The sequence below is a fragment of the Xiphophorus hellerii genome, chromosome 16 (assembly GCF_003331165.1).
Source record: "Xiphophorus hellerii strain 12219 chromosome 16, Xiphophorus_hellerii-4.1, whole genome shotgun sequence".
Lineage (NCBI taxonomy): Eukaryota > Metazoa > Chordata > Actinopteri > Cyprinodontiformes > Poeciliidae > Xiphophorus > Xiphophorus hellerii.
The window spans coordinates 15,969,310-15,987,161 of NC_045687.1; the positions used below are offsets into that span (position 1 = coordinate 15,969,310).

The 17,852-nt window shown below is 39.4% G+C and overlaps 2 gene segments (V, D, J or C); both read right to left on the reverse strand.

The window, feature by feature from the left end:
• Window positions 1-6,713: 6,713 nt before the first annotated feature.
• Window positions 6,714-8,635, reverse strand: LOC116735460 (immunoglobulin heavy variable 3-53-like). The segment is given in 3 exon segments: window positions 6,714-7,030; window positions 8,137-8,442; window positions 8,558-8,635. Coding segments are annotated over 3 exon segments (666 nt in total).
• Window positions 8,636-16,923: 8,288 nt separating this feature from the next.
• Window positions 16,924-17,455, reverse strand: LOC116734904 (Ig heavy chain V region 5A-like). The segment is given in 2 exon segments: window positions 16,924-17,293; window positions 17,393-17,455. Coding segments are annotated over 2 exon segments (393 nt in total).
• Between the last annotated feature and the right edge of the window lie 397 nt (window positions 17,456-17,852).

Below are 17,852 nucleotides of genomic sequence, written 5' to 3' on the forward strand. Positions count from 1 at the left end.
AATAGATAATGCTGGAGGTAAAAATTACAAGATAGTAAGCAGTAAAAATTGACCAGTTCTGAGCAAGTATATAAGCAGTTTTCTAATGCAAATATTTGAGAAAATGTATTTGTTTTGTTTAGTGAACTGACTCCTGTGCTGGTAAAGTGTTGCTGAAATTAAAAATTACACATGGAAAAAAAATCCTTAAAGCTGCACTTCTTGAAGTATCATAAGTAGGTACCTGCTATTTTACATTACATCCTTATAAGAACTTGATCAGTCCTATCTAACACTAAGTTGTTTAAATTTAGATTTATTTAACTTAGCTGATTTCAAAAAGTTCTAATTAGTGTTTTAATCATTTTAGACAATCTTTGGCAAGATGCTTTCAGTGTTGGGTAAATGAAAGCCTATTTGAAAAATTATCATTGGATATACAATATAAAAGCAAAACCTAACTGACTGTAATGTTAATATTGTCAGTGTATAGATGAATAGTGAAAACTGCAAGGCATTCTTTTAGAAAATTGTTTAAATTCTGTAGTGATCTTAAGACGCCCCCTCTGGTTTGTTTACTAGTAAAGCATCAGTTGAGGCTGAGAGGGGTTTTGTACGGCTCTGGTGCTGGTTTGTGTCACTGTGGAGCTCTGGCACAGTAATACACAGCAGAGTCTCCAGGCTGCATATTCTGTCCATTTAGAGTCACTGTGTTGCTGCTGGTGTCTACATCAATACTGAACTTGTTCTTCAGTGAATCTTTTAAGCGTAAATCTCCATCGCTATCATTCATCCCAATCCACTCCAGTCCTTTCCCAGCAGCCTGTCTGATAAAGCTGTCCAGTAGCTCAGATCATAAGAGACCTGACATCTGATGGTCAGACGTTGACCCGGCTGCACAGTCATTGCAGATGGTTGGGTCAGTTGTTCACATTTCACATCTAAAAAGATTAAATAGATGCATCAATTTAACACAGAGCAAGCAGTCTAAATAACTCAAACTCGGCTATTCAATGAGACTCACAGGGATGCAGCAGCCAGCAGCAGCAGCAGAGCTACAGAGAACATGTTGGTGTTGAAGGTGATCTGATGGGAGTTTCTGTTCTTCTGTAGCTGACAGCATTAGATCAGGTGTATAAAACCTAAATTTGCATGACTAAGCAGCCAATCAGTGCATTAAAAATTACGGTCATGTCACGTACTTGATCTTTTGTCTGGTCTGCTTGAGTTTGCATAATGACAGTCCTGCCTCTTAGTATTTTTGACCACATATTGAAAGAGGTTTTATATTTTTTGTCTTTAACCAGTATCCAGAAATTATATTTCTGAAGTGGGAGCAGGATTAGAAAGGTGCAAATGTGATAAAGAACTTCACTTTTTTAGGTGGTTTATAGACCTAAACCCAATGTGCACAAGGCAACAGTCATATTATAAATACATTGCTTTCAACATCATGACAAAACTGTTTTATTATTATTTTTGTTGTTTCCTCTAGTAAGAACAATGTTTTAACAATTGATTTTGTTTCCATATTTGAGCTCTTATTTATTTATGATAATGACACATTGATTCGTAATGCTGGAGTGCAGTAAAATAAATCTTTCAAGCAGTTCAATTTTGAAATTGGCCTGAGAACATCCCAGTTTTTTAACTAAATGTTGTAAGAACATTTTGAATGAAAGCATCCAAATTATAGAAAATGCCTTCGCTGTTGTAGAGCTAAATGATTTAGTGGTCTGATGGTGCCACCTGTGGCGATTTTTGTGTCATGCAACTGAAAGGTTTTGTTCAGAGTTTCTGCTTTGTGTGTCACTGTGACTCCCGAGCGCAATAATAAACAGCAGAATCTCCAGCTGTCAAGCTGTTCATCTGCAGATACACCTGATTTCTGCTGTTGTCTCTGGAGATGGTGAATCTTCCTCTCACTGACTGAGAGTAGTAGGTGCTACTACCACCACCATTGATAGTAGCGACCCACTCCAGTCCTTTTCCAGCTGCCTGTCTGATCCAAGCGTTCCAGTAATGGCCACCAAACCCAGAATATGTGCAGGTCAGTCTGTGAGATTCTCCAGGCCTTTTAACCACTGATTCAGACTCAGTCAGTGTTTGACCATCCGTACCTGCAGAGAGGTTCATTATAAACCATGTTAACAAAAGATCATTGTTATATCATAATGTCATATGTATTCATCAAGGAGCTATTTAAAGCTATCCTTTGTTCTTACCTGTCCAGTTAACTGATAGGATGAAAAAAAACACCACAACCTCAGGTAAAATCATTTTGGAGGATGTCTACTTCTGCTCAGTCTACTGACTGTTTTCTCCAGGGTTTACTACTTAGACTCTTTGTAAAAATATATGGAAGCAGATAGTTTTGCATTAACTCCTCCCACTGGAAGTAAATTGAACTCCTGTTAGAATAAGTTTTACTTTTATGAATCAATCATTCAACTCATTGTTTTAACATTCACTGTATTTTTACTGTTTTCAAATCATTTAGAGAAGCAAAAGGCAGAAAAATTGTATCCATCACCTTACGACAACAGGACTGCAGACAGAAAATACATTGTAGAAATTCAATCATTTCTCATTTTTTGGGATTTTGAAAATGTTGGATTGTTTTCATCTGTTCTGATCAATTTAAAGAAAAAGAACAATAATTGATATTAATAAAATTAATATCTGCTCTTTAAGACCTCGTATCCTAACATACATCACAATTTCTTATTGTAATATTGATTTATTTTCTGTTTAGTTAGGTTACACATGCTTCAACATGTACACTGTAAAACATTTGAGCCATATTTAGTTGTGTCTACTATCTTCTAGTCTTTAAGTCAAACTAGAAAATTTCTGAAGAAATTTAGCCGGGGCCTGCCAAGGCGCGCCCGTCGGTTTGGGCCCGGCGTTGTCACGCTACAAATTGGCATCGATGCTAAAGAACGCCGCAACGTAATCAATAGCATGCTGAGAATCACAAGAACGTTAAGTAAGGTGGACATGCACCATTCAGTATGATTTAAAATGTTGTCAAGACTTTTATTTTGGAAGTTTTGTTAAACTTCATTTCAAAGGGCCAAACTAATCCCATGCGTAATAGTCATTGGGTTAAAATAGTTATATAATGCTCAAAACACAAGTAGCTGATGTAAAAATATTAAAGGCTTTTATTTTGAAATGTTTGTTAAGCTTCATTTCAAAGCGCCAAACTAATCCCATGTTTATCAGTGCTTTGGATAAAAAAATCACATGATGCCCAAAAGAGCAAATACCCGATGTAAAATTGTCAAGGCTTTTAATTTGAAATTTTCAGTATGCTTCATTTCAAAGGGCCAAACTAATACCATGTGTAACAGTGCTTTGGATGAAAAAGTCAAAAAGAGCCAAAAAGAGCAATTACATGATGTACAAATATTCAAGGCTTTTATTTTGAAATTTTTGTTAAGCTTCATGTCAAAGGGCCAACCTAATCCCATGTGTAATAGTCATTGGGTTAAATCAGTTATATAATGCTGAAAACGCAAGTAGTTGATGTAAAAATATTAAAGGCTTTTATTTTGGAATTTTTGTTAAACTTCATTTCAAAGGGCCAAACTAATCCCATGTATAACAATCATTGGGTTAAATCAGTTATATAATGCTCAACAGAGCAAATATCTGATTTAAAAATATTCAAGGCTTTTATTTTGAAATTATTATTATGCTTCATTTTAAAGTTCCAAACTAATCCCATGTGTAACAGTTACTGAGTTAAATCAGTTATATACAGCCCATAGCAGCAAGTAGTTCTAAAGGCCAGTTCAGTCCTGATCTGTTTCAACTGAGGGTTCCACTATAGATAGAACTACAGTGATGCGTATTTGTAGTCCTAATCAGCAGCCAATAGCCTCTTGAGTTCCGTTGCTATGGTAAATAATGGTCTCAGCAGGGTGTGAACTGTTAGTGAGAGAGCCTGAGAGCCTCAGAAAATCCTGTCGCATGACTTTGCTCTGAAGCACCGTGACAGAAAACCGTACGGTCTAGATAAATTTCGAAAACATTTTACCGGAGCAGACATGCGTATCAATGTGAGGACCGATTTTGATACCAATCGTGCGATATTTGTGGGCGTGATGGCGATTTCAAAATTATTTTGGGGTCAAAAAATCTCTTCATTTCTCACTCTAGCAGAGGGGCACTCAGACAGAGAGACACTCTAATTTTAGGAAAAATGAGAAACTTTGGGTCGCTTAGAGACAAATTGTGGACAAACCGTAACTGGTATCGACGAGCCGTCTTCACTTTCGAAGACATCACAGACGTATCTACAAAATGAAATTTGAATGGCATTTCTACGTGAATTAGTGACGACACAGAAAATCCTCAAAAATAGGGTATTTCTAGGATTTTTCCCATTGACTTATAATGGGGTTTTTTTCGTAGTTTTTTGCGAATTATGTCGCCACGTTAACCCCGAATCCCACCAAAAGTAATAGCTCCAATGGCGTGAATTTTCTGCACGTTTTGATACCTCATTTGTAGGTGTGCACCCAGCGGTATGAGCCACATTAACGGTTACGGAAGAAAAATAAAGATTAAAGAGACGCTTTTCTCCGACAATAGTAATAGGTTCCTGCCATTGCTTTGCATGGCAGGCCCCAATAAATATAGTGAGTTTTAGATTTTGAACTTAAATGTGTGAATTTGTGAAAGATAAACTTACCATAGTAAGTTAACAGAGCAGCAATTAGTGATTTGTAGTATTATAAAGAAGGAAGGACTTGATGAACCAAGAGTTTGTTTTTTCAATGTGCATTTATATCAGATCATATTTTCTTGAACAGTAAATTTGTTAAATTTGATCTTAATTAGTTTTAAACTGATTCATTTTCAGCTGATACATGTATAAAGCATCAATGTTCAGGTACTGTAAAATGTGAAGAAAAATATATGCAATAATCTTCTGAGATGACATTGTTGATTTATATTGTAACTTCTTTATAATGACTGTTGTGATTTGCATTTGGGGAATATAAATTGTGTTCTCATCTTGATATCTGAGAAGTAACTTTTGACTTTTATTATTTTTTTCACAAGAATATTTTATATTTTAACATTTCTGTTTGTTTTTGTTTGCTCTGGTTTCCTAAGATCAAAACCCTGTTAACACTTTTCATTGACTGTATTTATGCTGTAACTCTGTTACCTTATAGCCAGTTGTTTGAGAAACTAATCTCACATAAAAAGAAAAATGTATTTAAATTTATTTACAGATTGCAATGTCTCAAATTGCCTAATGTATGTCATATTTTTCTGAATACATTGTCTGCTCAGTGTAAAAATAACACTTTGTATGTGTGGAAAACTCCCTGCTGGAGCCAGCGTCGTGACGTCAGAGACATTATTGGGGATGTACCACGCGCCTGCGCGTATGCATGACTCTTGACTTTCAGTGTGCTTCGCTAGTAGACACATGCAGTTCTGTTCCAGCACCTCACTAAAATGTTAAATCCTTTGTGTGTACGTGTGCGTTGATGACAATGTAAGTACATAATTCATTTCATCCGCTTGTGTTTCTTACACGCTGTTTAGTTCGGCAACCGTGTAACCTTGGTTACCGCGAGCTCCAACGTATTTTGATGAGGAAATGCTTATTTCTTAAATGCCTGGCTAAACGCTCATTTCTTGGTTTAACGTTACAAGAATAGTTCAGTTTGAGAGTTGTCTGGCAGTACTCTGAATTGTAGTGTTATTTCTACTATTCTGAAGATGTTCCGGACGGTAAACTAGCTTCCAAATGTAGCATCGAGCGCTTATGGAGCCGGTATGTTCGAGTGAATAAACATTTTCTGGATCTTGCGGCGGGAAGAACTGCTTCTACCATTCGTGGTCTTTATGCGCCACCCTGTGGTCATTAAGTGTACTGCATCTATATGCTCTGTATTAACACTCTGAGTGCCTAGTTCTCACCTATACTATCCTGTTATTACTTGTTACTTGTAGTAATTCTCTTCCTTGTTACATTAATGTTACTGAAGTGTTACTGAATTGCAATTACAATTATATATATTGTTAATGTAACTGGATGTGTATATTTGATTCTACCTGAAATCGAATATTTTGCATACGTTAGAATTTGTATATGTATACGTGGAATTTAGATGTACAATATTCTAATTACTCTTTCTGTATATGTTTATCTTGCAGAGACCACACACACACACACACCCACACACACACACAGACACATATGCTTATCAATAAATCCCATAACATCACCTAAAGTCGCAGCTGTTCTCTGACCGGAGCACATAGTCAGTGAGGGGGCAACTAGCCATCGACGTACACGTCCGTCACAGTATGTGTAGTAGAAAAAATAAAATTGCACAAAATCGCAAAGAAAGTTTGTGTTAAACAGTTTAAAGCAAACATATTTAAACTGTTTGCATCAACATGTACATTGTACATAATTTTACTATTATTTTTACTATTTACTATTATAAAAAAGTTTAATTTTATAATAGTAAAATTCAACTGCCATACTTTCTAACTTTATGAAAGTATGGCCACATTTTCAGCAATATTTGCTGACTTTTGTAAAATGTAGCAAAGCTAATATTGACTATAAATATTTTCATAGTTATGGTTGTTCCTCTGAGCAGGTTTCAAATCTTCAATGGTCAAAGAGCTCCTCCTGGTGTGTTTTCATGTTGAGGATCTGAAGAGTTTGTGTACAGCTCTGCTGTGTGTTTGTATCACTGTGTGGTGCCGTCCATTCTGGCACAGTAATACACAGCAGAGTCTTCAGGCTGCATATTCTGTCCATTCAGAGTCACTGTTTTACTGGAATCCTGTAAAGTAATGCTGAACTTGTTTGTCATCATATTATTGTAGCTTGTGGTGTATCCAGTCCGTGCAGCACCGATCCACTCCAGTGTTTTCCCAGCAGCCTGTCTGATCCAAAATGTAGGATAGCTGTCCAGGGAATAGGAGACCTGACAGCTGATGGTCAGACGCTGACCTGGCTGCACAGTCTGAGCAGCTGGTTGTGTCAGCTGATCACACTTGACACCTGCAAGTAAAAGACGTTGCATATAATTTTGAAAAGAAGATATCATTCATGTGTTTTCATTATTTCTCCCTCAGAGACACTCACAGGATGCAGCCGCCAGCAGCAGAAAAGCCACAACAAACATTATGATGTTGAAGATGATATCATGGGAGTTTTCCTTCTTCTGCTTCAGCTGCTGTTTTGAACTGTTTTATATTTGACGCCTGTAGGTTTACTTTGCAAATGGGGAGGACCAAAAATAAACCACCCAATCAGAAGTGCAGCATCAGCTTATGCTGTTAGCATCTATTATCATAAATACAGCTCAACCACTCTAAAAGTTAGATAAGATGTGCAAACACTGAAAGAAAATATCAGTTACTATTTCAAGTTTGTAATTGCCAGAAATAATGTTCTTATTGTTGTTTGAATCCATATTATCATATTGAAGTAAAAATTTGTTTATCATTTCATTAGATGCTGAGATAATTAGTCTGCAGCCTGAACTCTGTGCTCTCAGACTAAATCTTAAAAATACAGACTTACAAAAAAACCTGGAGGGGTTCCATTTTAGTGCTGACCTCAGATGTTTGTCTTGATAAATGCAGATTTATCATCTGCATTCATTCATGGTGATGTTGTTATTTACTGGATCAGATTGCCAAAATAAAAGCCTAATTAGTTAGGTGTCAGGAAAATGTAAATATTGTTCCTAAACGTCTCAAATATATTTTGACGGGTATAATGACATGTTGATTTATTCCTTACACCAGGTTTAAGGAATAATGTTTCTAATACACTAAGTACATTTTGACCATAATAAATATATACAATTATTTTTAGTGCAATGTCACATTGACAGACTTTCCTTTTAAAAACAACTTTGAGTCAGATTTATTTTTATTTGCTGACTTTGTGCAGACAAACAATGAATTTGACTTCAGTTCAGTTAAATACAAATACAAGGAAAACAAAAATTAAAAGTGTAAATATTATTTAGTGTTTTAATAAAAAGATAACAAAAAATAAAAAATATAAAAATGATCTTAGAGCTCCCCCTCTGGTGGTTTAATACAACCGGTTCAGATTGGGAGTTTTTGTAGAGCGTTGTAGCCTATTTGTGTCACTGTGGTCGTGTCTGGTACAGTAATACACTGCAGAGTCTTCAGGCTGCATATTCTGCCCATTCAGAGTCACTGTTTTACTGGAAGTGTCTAAGTCGATACTGAATTTGTTTCGCAGTGAATCTTTGTAGAATGAAGATCCACCACCATGTTTCATCCCAATCCACTCCAGTCCTTTCCCAGCAGCTTGTCTGATCCAAGCAGTATAGTAGCTGCCCAGAGAATAAGAGACCTGACAGCTGATGGTCAGACGTTGACCTGGCTGCAGAGTCACAGAGGCTGGCTGTGTCAGCTGCTCACACTTCACACCTGTGGAGAAAAATATTGAATTCAGAATTAGTGAAAAAATATTTAATAATTTAGATTAATTAAAATATTTAACATTTTAATGTGATCAAGCTGTAAATGTTTCAGTGAAACTCACAGGATGCAGCAGCCAGCAGTAACAGCAGAGCTACAGAGAACATGTTGGTGCTGAAAGTGATGGGAGTTTCTCTTCTTCTGCTGCTGATAGAATCAGATCAAGTTTATAACCCAGAACAGTTCATTTGCATAATGATAAATAGTTACCTAGTGCTTTTTCTTCTTTCTATTCTTTCACCCAGGATTGAGGGACAGTATGCTTGAATTAGCAAGGCTGACATTAAATTATTTTCACTATTGCAGGAGAAACTTAGGAGAAACAGGTTTCTATTCATATTTAGGTTGTCCAAACAGCCTATTCAGGAAACTGAACTCATGTTTTGTACTATTAATGCTGCACAAGAATTAATTTAAACATACAAAAATATTTCCTTTTTACTTCACTTATTGAGATGTTTTATTTTTACTAAAATCCCCTTTTTGAGAGAACAAGGTTTATGTCCAGTGTTGTCATCATCACAAAATATGTAGTCAAAACTTTAAATGAACTTATTCAACTACTGCTTGGTTTGTTGCTGAAATAAAGGTAGTGTAAGATGATTTATTTTTCCTTTTCAATTAATATGGTTTTATGTGAGATTGGTTATTTGCTGGGGATGTTGCATGGATGAGTGGGGGCGCTGTGCCTTCCAGAGGATATATTTCTTTCTTCTTCGGGGTTTTGTTCTCCAGTCTCTTCGAGGGGCGGAGACGTTAGGCTGTTCGGTGAGACGGTTGAATAAAAGTCTGCAAAGCTACGCTATTCCCGCTCAGTGTCTGCTCTTTCTCTACCCACGACCTCTTATTTTCTGGTGACACAGTTCGAGATATCACTACGCAGTGTTACACTGGTGGCAGCGGGTTGTGGACGCTTTCAGCGATTGAAGAGGTGAGCACATGCTACGCATGCTAACCACAGATAGCTCATGCTGCACGTGCTGAGCGGCGTATATAGCGGCTGCTGAAGACGGACTTTTTTTTTTTGCCCTGTCTCTCATCCTACTGCCGGTTACGGAGACGAATACACAGCTATGGCGAGTACTTTTTGGGATCAATTACCTTTTCATTCTACAAGTAGCCGCACCAGGCCTCACTACAGCCACATTTTCATGGGGGATGGAAAAGAGGATTTTTCAAAATGGTGCAGACGTTTTGAAGTGACTGTTGCTGCTGATCCTGATACCACTGAGGACAGTTTGGTGAAGCTGCTACCTACATGTTTAGGAGGTGCTGCTTTTAGTTACTGGGATAGCCTGTCTGATGCAGTAAAAGCTGACTATTCCGCCACAAAGGAGAAGCTGAAGAGCGTTTTTGGACAAACTGCTTATTTGTCGACTTTCCAGAGCTACATTAATGCACGCAGTCGCCTTCCTGGTGAAGCCCTTCCTGTGTTTGCTGCTGAGATTTGCCGTTTGGTTGAAGAAGCTTTTCCGACTTACGGTGATAATGCTAAACAGGGCGAAAAATTTCGACGCTTTATTGCTGGTCTTGACCCATACCTTCAGCTGCGATGTCACGAGCAGGGTGTTGATACACTGGAGACTGCTCTAAAGTTTGCTATGCAGATTGAAACTGCTCACCAAGCTAGTAGAGTGTTCACTACCACACCTCCTGTGCAGTCTTTGTCTACATCATCAGTTTACCCTGCTGTGTCACCTGTGTGGTCTACTCAGGTTCCTTCACCCACTCCTCTAGGAGTCCACTCAGCTACTGCAGATGATTTAAAGACGATGGCAAAGACTATTGAAACACTGTCGGACAGAGTTCAACAGCTGCAGCTGGCAGTTGACCGCCAGCGCGAGAACACACATCGCCAGGACAGGCGAGACTATGGATTTCGTCATCGGAGCCCCACTCCAGGTGAACGCCGGGGTGACCGATATTCATCAGATGGCTCCTATGGATCTCCTCCACGACGTAGAGACTCATCAAACGACCGAAACACACCTAACCACAGTTCCAGTTCATATGTGAAGGATGGACACAACCAGCAGGGTCCACGTACCCTATCTGGATCATCTGAACGCTACACGCAGGGCTACAGCTCTTCAAACAGAGGCTACGCTAGTCGTGGCCGCTCTCCTGACCGCTATGAAAGGGGCCGACGTAATCACTCTCCCAGCCCAGGGCGAGTACATTTCCGGTCTCCTTCACATTCGAACCATGATCAGGTAAACTAGGAGTAGCTGACAATGAGGGCAAATTGCCAGCTACTGACTTCGCCCTAGCCCAGACACACAATGACACCTACCATGACACCGTTACTAGTGACGTTACAGGTTTGGCTGATGTAGAGAAGAGATATGTGTCAGTGGTTATTGAGGACACTGTAGTGCATGCTTTTCTTGACACTGGAGCGGACGTTTCAGTCATTAGTGAGGACTTTAGAATGGCTACACCTGCTCTTCACAGGAAGCCCATTGTAAAACGGTTTATTCCTCTCACTGGTGTCACAGGTGACCCCCTTGACTCTGTAGGCTCCATTTATGTGAACCTAACTATTGCAGATAAGCTCATGACACACACACTTCAAGTTGTCAGAAACTGTACAAAGCCAGTCATTTTAGGTTGGGATTTTATGGTGGCAAATGGCATTACAGTTGACACTCGAAACATGACTTGCAAGGTAGCAGGTACAGCTCTGCCACTAGTTAGTCCACATCTGTATGTTCCCTGCCTGACTGCTGTTTCAGTATCATCCACCGTTAGCATTCCTGCTATGTCTGAGAGGGTCATCACTGCTACTCTGGATGCACCCCAGAAAGGGTTGTTACCTAGCGGCTACATGGGTGTGTTTGAACCACATTATACCGACCAGTCTGCTGCGGGTATTGCATGGACTGTGGCCAGGGTAGAACGAGGTTCTATTTGTGTTAAAGTAGCTAATGTTTCACATAGTGATGTCATGTTACATAGTGGTACACAGGTGGGCCACTTTCATGCTGTCTTAGCAGAGGGCCAGGGTGAATTCACCATTATGGACAGTTCTATCTGTAACATTAATACCCAGACACCTGACGGTCCCAGAATAATCCCTCTTACAGATAGTACAGACTCGGATCTGACACCTCTGCAGAAAAAACAACTGACAGAGACTTTGACTTCTTTTGCAGATGTTTTTAGTCAACACCCACATGACTTTGGCAGGACTGACATAGTGACACACAAAATTACTACGAACGGTGACACCCCAATCTCACAAAGAGCCTACCGCACCTCTCCGGCCATGAAGGCAGAAATTCGCCGTCAAGTTGAAACACTTAAATCACATGATTTGATAGAGGACAGTTCAAGTCCCTGGGCCAGCCCAGTAGTTATGGTGAAAAAGAAGGATGGCTCTTACAGGTTTTGTGTAGATTTTCGTAAACTGAACTCTGTCACCATTACTGACGCTCACCCCTTACCGAGAGTTGATGACAGTCTAGATGCGCTTTCTGGTTCGCAGTACTTTTCTACCATGGACATGTCTAGTGGGTACTGGCAAGTACAAATGGATCCAGCAGACAGACAGAAGACTGCGTTTACGACAGGTGACGGCTTGTACCAATTTAAGGTCATGCCAATGGGGCTTAAAAACTCACCTCCGACCTTCCAAAGGCTCATGGAGCTGGTTCTGAGAGGACTGCACTGGACGACTTGTGTCATTTATTTGGATGACATCATTTGCATGGGAAAAACCTTTGAAGATCACCTAGGCAATCTCACAGACATTCTCACTCGTTTTCGACAAGCTGGTTTAAAGCTAAACCCAAAGAAATGTGACTTTTGCAAACCTACTGTGAAGTACATGGGGCACATTGTGTCTCGGGATGGACTGGCATTGGACCCTGTAAATAGTGAACGCATCAGAAACTGGCCTGTTCCACGCTCTCCAACAGAGGTACGTGCCTTTTTGGGACTGTGTTCATATTACAGACGTTTTGTACATAAATATGCCTTTATTGCTCAGCCTCTGCATAGGCTTACCCAAAAACAAGTGGTGTTTGAATGGACAGATGACTGTTCTGCTGCTTTTCAAGCACTTAAGGATGCACTGACTTCTCCTCCAATAATGGCATTTCCCAACTTTGACCAACCATTCATTTTGAGTACGGATGCATCTAATTTTGCAGTTGGTGCTGTACTGTCTCAGACACAACAGGGACGAGAAAGGGTTGTATCTTTTGCAAGTCATGTACTTTCAAAAACAGAGAGAAAGTGGTCTACATATGACAAAGAACTGTATGCCATTGTGTGTTCAATTAGACACTATAAACATTATCTGAGTTGCAATCCTTTCACAATCATCACTGATCATCGTCCTTTACTCAGCTTAAGGAAGATGGACGTCACGCATGACCCTACCGGACGCAGGGGTCGTTGGGCATTGGAGTTGGACCCGTATCAATGGAAAATCACTCACAAAGATGGCAAGAAACACACAAATGCCGATGCCATGTCACGTATACCATTGGAGCAGGATTCAACTGAGGTGACAGTTTCAGCGCTGCCTGATGGTCACTCTCCTCCTTGCGATACAGAAAAATCTGTTTCGCCGGCTGAGTTGCCATGTTCAGGCCCTGAACGTTCAGAGATGACCAATGTTGTACCACAAGTGTGTTGTGTGGACAATGATAGAACACATGTCAATATGGGGTTTGCCACATTACAACAGACATTATCCAATCAAAACATGGACATTGTATGTGCACAACTCTCTGATCCTGTTTTCTTTGAAGTGTATACCTGGGTGAAAAACAAGAAACGTCCCTACCTCAGACAGGTAAAAGGTAGAGTTCAGAGAAAACTTTGGTGGCAGTTTCCTAAGTTATTACTATGTAATGATTTGCTTTGTCGCAAAGGTCAGAGTGCACCGGGGAAACCCGAGGTCTATCAAGTGTTAATTCCACCTGCACTTGTTACAGAAACAATGCATTTTCTGCATGGTAATCCTTGTTCTGGTCATTACAGTGCTGAGCGTACATTTAAGAAGGCATTGACAGTGTGTTATTGGCCAGGAATGAGATCTGATATTGAAAACTTCTGTAATCTGTGTAAGACATGTGAAGCTTTCCGAAAAGCTGTACCAAAGCACAGAGCCCCTTTGCAATCTATCCAGACTGACAGACCATTTCAGTTGGTCTGTACGGACATTACTGAACTTCCGGTTACCTCTCTTGGTAATAGATATGTGCTTGTGGTACAGGACCATTTTACCAAGTATGTAAACGCCTATGCTATGTCTGACCAAAAAGCTGCCACAGTAGCACAGTTACTGTGTGAACGGTATATACCTGAACATGGTGTACCTGAGGAACTGTTGTCAGATCAGGGACGACAATATGAATCTGAAATTATTCACACAATTTGTCAGAGACTACAAATGACAAAAAAAAGAACCTCTCCATATCACCCAAGAGGGAATGGTATGGTAGAACGGTTTAATCGGACTCTGAAAGAGCAGTTGGCCCGACTCATTCAGGACTACGGAGGCGAGTGGGACCACTACCTCCCTGCTGTGGTACTTTCTTTCAACTCTACTCCTCACTCGAGCACAGGGTACTCACCATATTTCCTTGCTCATGGACGAGAACCCCGACTACCTGCTAATGTCCATATTTCATCGCCAAAGGTTTCTGATTGCCCACAAAACTATGGTTCAGAACTGGCTACACGGATGGACGCTGCTTTTGAGACTGTTCTTCTCCATCGCGAAGAACAAAAACAAAAACGAGAGTACTATTACAACAAGGACACACGGTTTAGGCCTTATGCTTATGGTGATCTGGTATGGATAGATGACCCCACCACACAACGACAAAAGCTTTCTCCAAACTGGACTGGTCCATTTAAGGTTGTGTCTGTGGATGAAAAGGGGCTCCTTTACAAGCTGGTGGATGTAACATATCCTCAGGCTGCGACCAGAGTCATTCACTATGATCGTTTAAAACCTTATCGTAGCTCCACAGACACATTACCCACAGATGTCTCCCAGTCTGTATTTCCTCCAAACAGGGACACACTGCCGAGGTATACTGCTTTGTCTGGTTCATTGCCCTGGCTTTTTGGCCAAACAGCGGCAGCCCAGACATCAGGAACCACTAGGTCGTTGCCATCTTCACCAAGGAACCCAACAGGACTCATTTCCCATCAGCCTACACAACCACCCCCCAGCTTGCCGCCTTCTGGGGGTGCAGTTATTACCAGGCATGGGCGTACTGTGCGGAAGCCACAACGACTGCTGTTATGAGAGAAATGATCTACAGTTGTTGTTCTTATTAGGGGGGGTTAAAAAAAAAAAAAAAAAAAAAACTGGTTCCGTTAAACCCAAACATGTTGACCGTTGTTCTTTATAAAGGTCTTATTGTGAGTTTGTGTCCTTGGTTTTGTAACCCCCCCCAGGTGATATGTGACAGTCTGGAAGGATTGTGCTTTGGTGAAATTATTATTTTTTTATGTAACAACTTCATTTTGAAATGAGGACATTTCATTTAAAGAGGGGGAAGTATGTAAGATGATTTATTTTTCCTTTTCAATTAATATGGTTTTATGTGAGATTGGTTATTTGCTGGGGATGTTGCATGGATGAGTGGGGGCGCTGTGCCTTCCAGAGGATATATTTCTTTCTTCTTCGGGGTTTTGTTCTCCAGTCTCTTCGAGGGGCGGAGACGTTAGGCTGTTCGGTGAGACGGTTGAATAAAAGTCTGCAAAGCTACGCTATTCCCGCTCAGTGTCTGCTCTTTCTCTACCCACGACCTCTTATTTTCTGGTGACACAGTTCGAGATATCACTACGCAGTGTTACAGTAGGATTAAATCTTACCACAGTGGATCCAGTGTAGGAACATAAACATGTTAAGCAGCAAATATTTTAGTCTATGTAGAGATTCTGGGAAAAAATAAAACAATTGTAGAGTATTTCTTTTGACATCATAAAACTTTCAATGTTGTTGATGATTATTTTTAGTTAAATGATAAAATTAAAGGCTTTATACTATTTAATAACACATTGATTTTTAATGTTAGAATGTAGAAAAATTAATCTTTCGAGCAGTTCATTTTTACCTCAGACGTTTTGGAAAGGAAAACAGCCAAAAACAGTCAATTTCTTTGCTGATGCAGGCCTAATAATTCAGTGGTCTTATGGTTCCCCTTTTGGTGATTTTGTGTGGTGCAACTAAGGAGTTTTTGTTCAGTGTTTCTGCTTTCTGTGTCACTGTGGCTCTCGAGTGCAGTAATAAACAGCAGAATCCTCAGCAGTCAAACTGTTCATCTGCAGATACACTTGATATTTGTTGTTCTCTCTGGAGATGGTGAACCGGTTGTTTACTGACTGAGAGTAGTAGATGTTTTTACTATCCCAGCTAATAGTAGAGACCCACTCCAGTCCTTTTCCAGCTGCCTGTCTGACCCAAGCGTTCCAGTAATGGGCACTAAACCCAGAATATGTGCAGGTCAGTCTATGAGATTCTCCAGGCCTTTTAACCACTGATTCTGACTCAGTCAGTGTTTGACCATCAGTACCTGCAGACAGATTCATAATCAACTACTGCAAACAAAGCATATTGTTATTAGGTTAAAATATCAAAGTAGCTATTTGAGGAAATCCTTTGTTTTTACCTGTCCAGTTATCTGACAGAATGAGAAAAGCAATCATAAGTTCAAGTCTGATCATTTTGTGGCTGTTCATTTCAGCTCAGCCTGAGTGTTTATCGCTGGTTTACCGCAGTTTTTAATCTCTCTGACATGACATGCAAATATGGACGCAATCGCTTTGTATAAACTCCTCCCCTTGAAAGTATAGATAACACTCATCTTAGTTTAAAGTCTGAAAACATTTTAGAAGATAATAAATGGATGCATGGCTAAAATTATAGCACTATTTCTGTTTTAATTCAGGGTGTATTTTATACAGTCATTTTAAAATATGCAAAATATAAATAAAAAAAATACATTCATAAAATATTAGTTATGTATCAGCACATGACAAAATTGCTCTCAGCTTTACCCTTAAATCTTCATCAAAGGATGTAGCAGAGAGCTGGCAGGAGAACTACACTACAGAAATTAGGTGTACAGAGGTGTTTATCAGTTGATAAACATATTGATAGTGATCTTAAAACAATCATTAAACTTTTTTCCTGATTGTATGATTACTTATCTGATATAAAAATAATTCTCAATCTTGCTTTAGTCAAACAGATATTTCCACCAGATGATGAAATTTACCTTTTTATTGTTTTTTATTAATGTGGTTCCAAATACCACTCCATATTATGGGTAGTTATATAGCCTTTTAAAAAACAACACACCAAGTAAACAAAAACAAATAAAAATAATTATATACATAGAGCCATACATCAGTGTGAAATTAAAAGCTGCACAAAAATTGGTCTTGGACTGTCTCCTCCGGTGATTGCAAGCAGCAGGTGTTCAGGCTCTTTGGGGTTTTTGTTCAGCTCTGCTGCTGATTTGTGTCACTGTGACTCTGGCACAGTAATACACTGCAGAGTCTTCAGGCTGCATATTCTGTCCATTCAGAGTCACTGTTTTACTGGAAGTGTCTAAATCAATACTGAACTTGTTCTTCAGTGAACCTTTGAAGTGCACAGTTCCATAACTATCTTTCATCCCAATCCACTCCAGTCCTTTCCCAGCAGGCTGCCTGATCCAAGCTGTGTAGTAGCTCAGGTCATAAGAGACCTGACAGCTGATGGTCAGACGTTGACCTGGCTGCACAGTCACAGAGGCTGGCTGTGTCAGCTGTTCACACTTCACACCTGAAGAGGGAAATATTAAATTTAAAATTACAATATAAACGGTAATCAGTTGGTTTAGATTGATCCTGCTGTAAGTGATTGTGTCTCAGTGAGACTCACAGGATGCAGCAGCCAGCAGCAGCAGCAACGGAGCTACAGAGAACATGTTGATGTTGAAGGTGATCTGATGGGAGTTTCTCTTCTTCTGCAGCTGATGGTATGAGGTCTTTAAAAGTCAAGGGTTAATTTGCATAATATAACCAATCTGTTAGTTTTGACTGAACATTGCTGAAATTTTATGTGTTAATTCAAGCAACATTTGGAGAAAATATACCTGGATTTCATATAGTTATAAAATAAATATTTTGAAAATATTCTTCTTGGAAGAATATGTTATCTTAGTGACTTTTGATCTAGATTTACATCAAGTTTTTCAAAGGAAAAAAGGACACCCTGTATTTTCTTAAACTTGCCAGCATTGTTATCATAAAGCCACAAAATCAATATGAGTCTTCAATACAAAATTGTTTTGTTTCATAGGGCTATGGGACATTTGTTAAGATTATTTTAATTTAAAAAC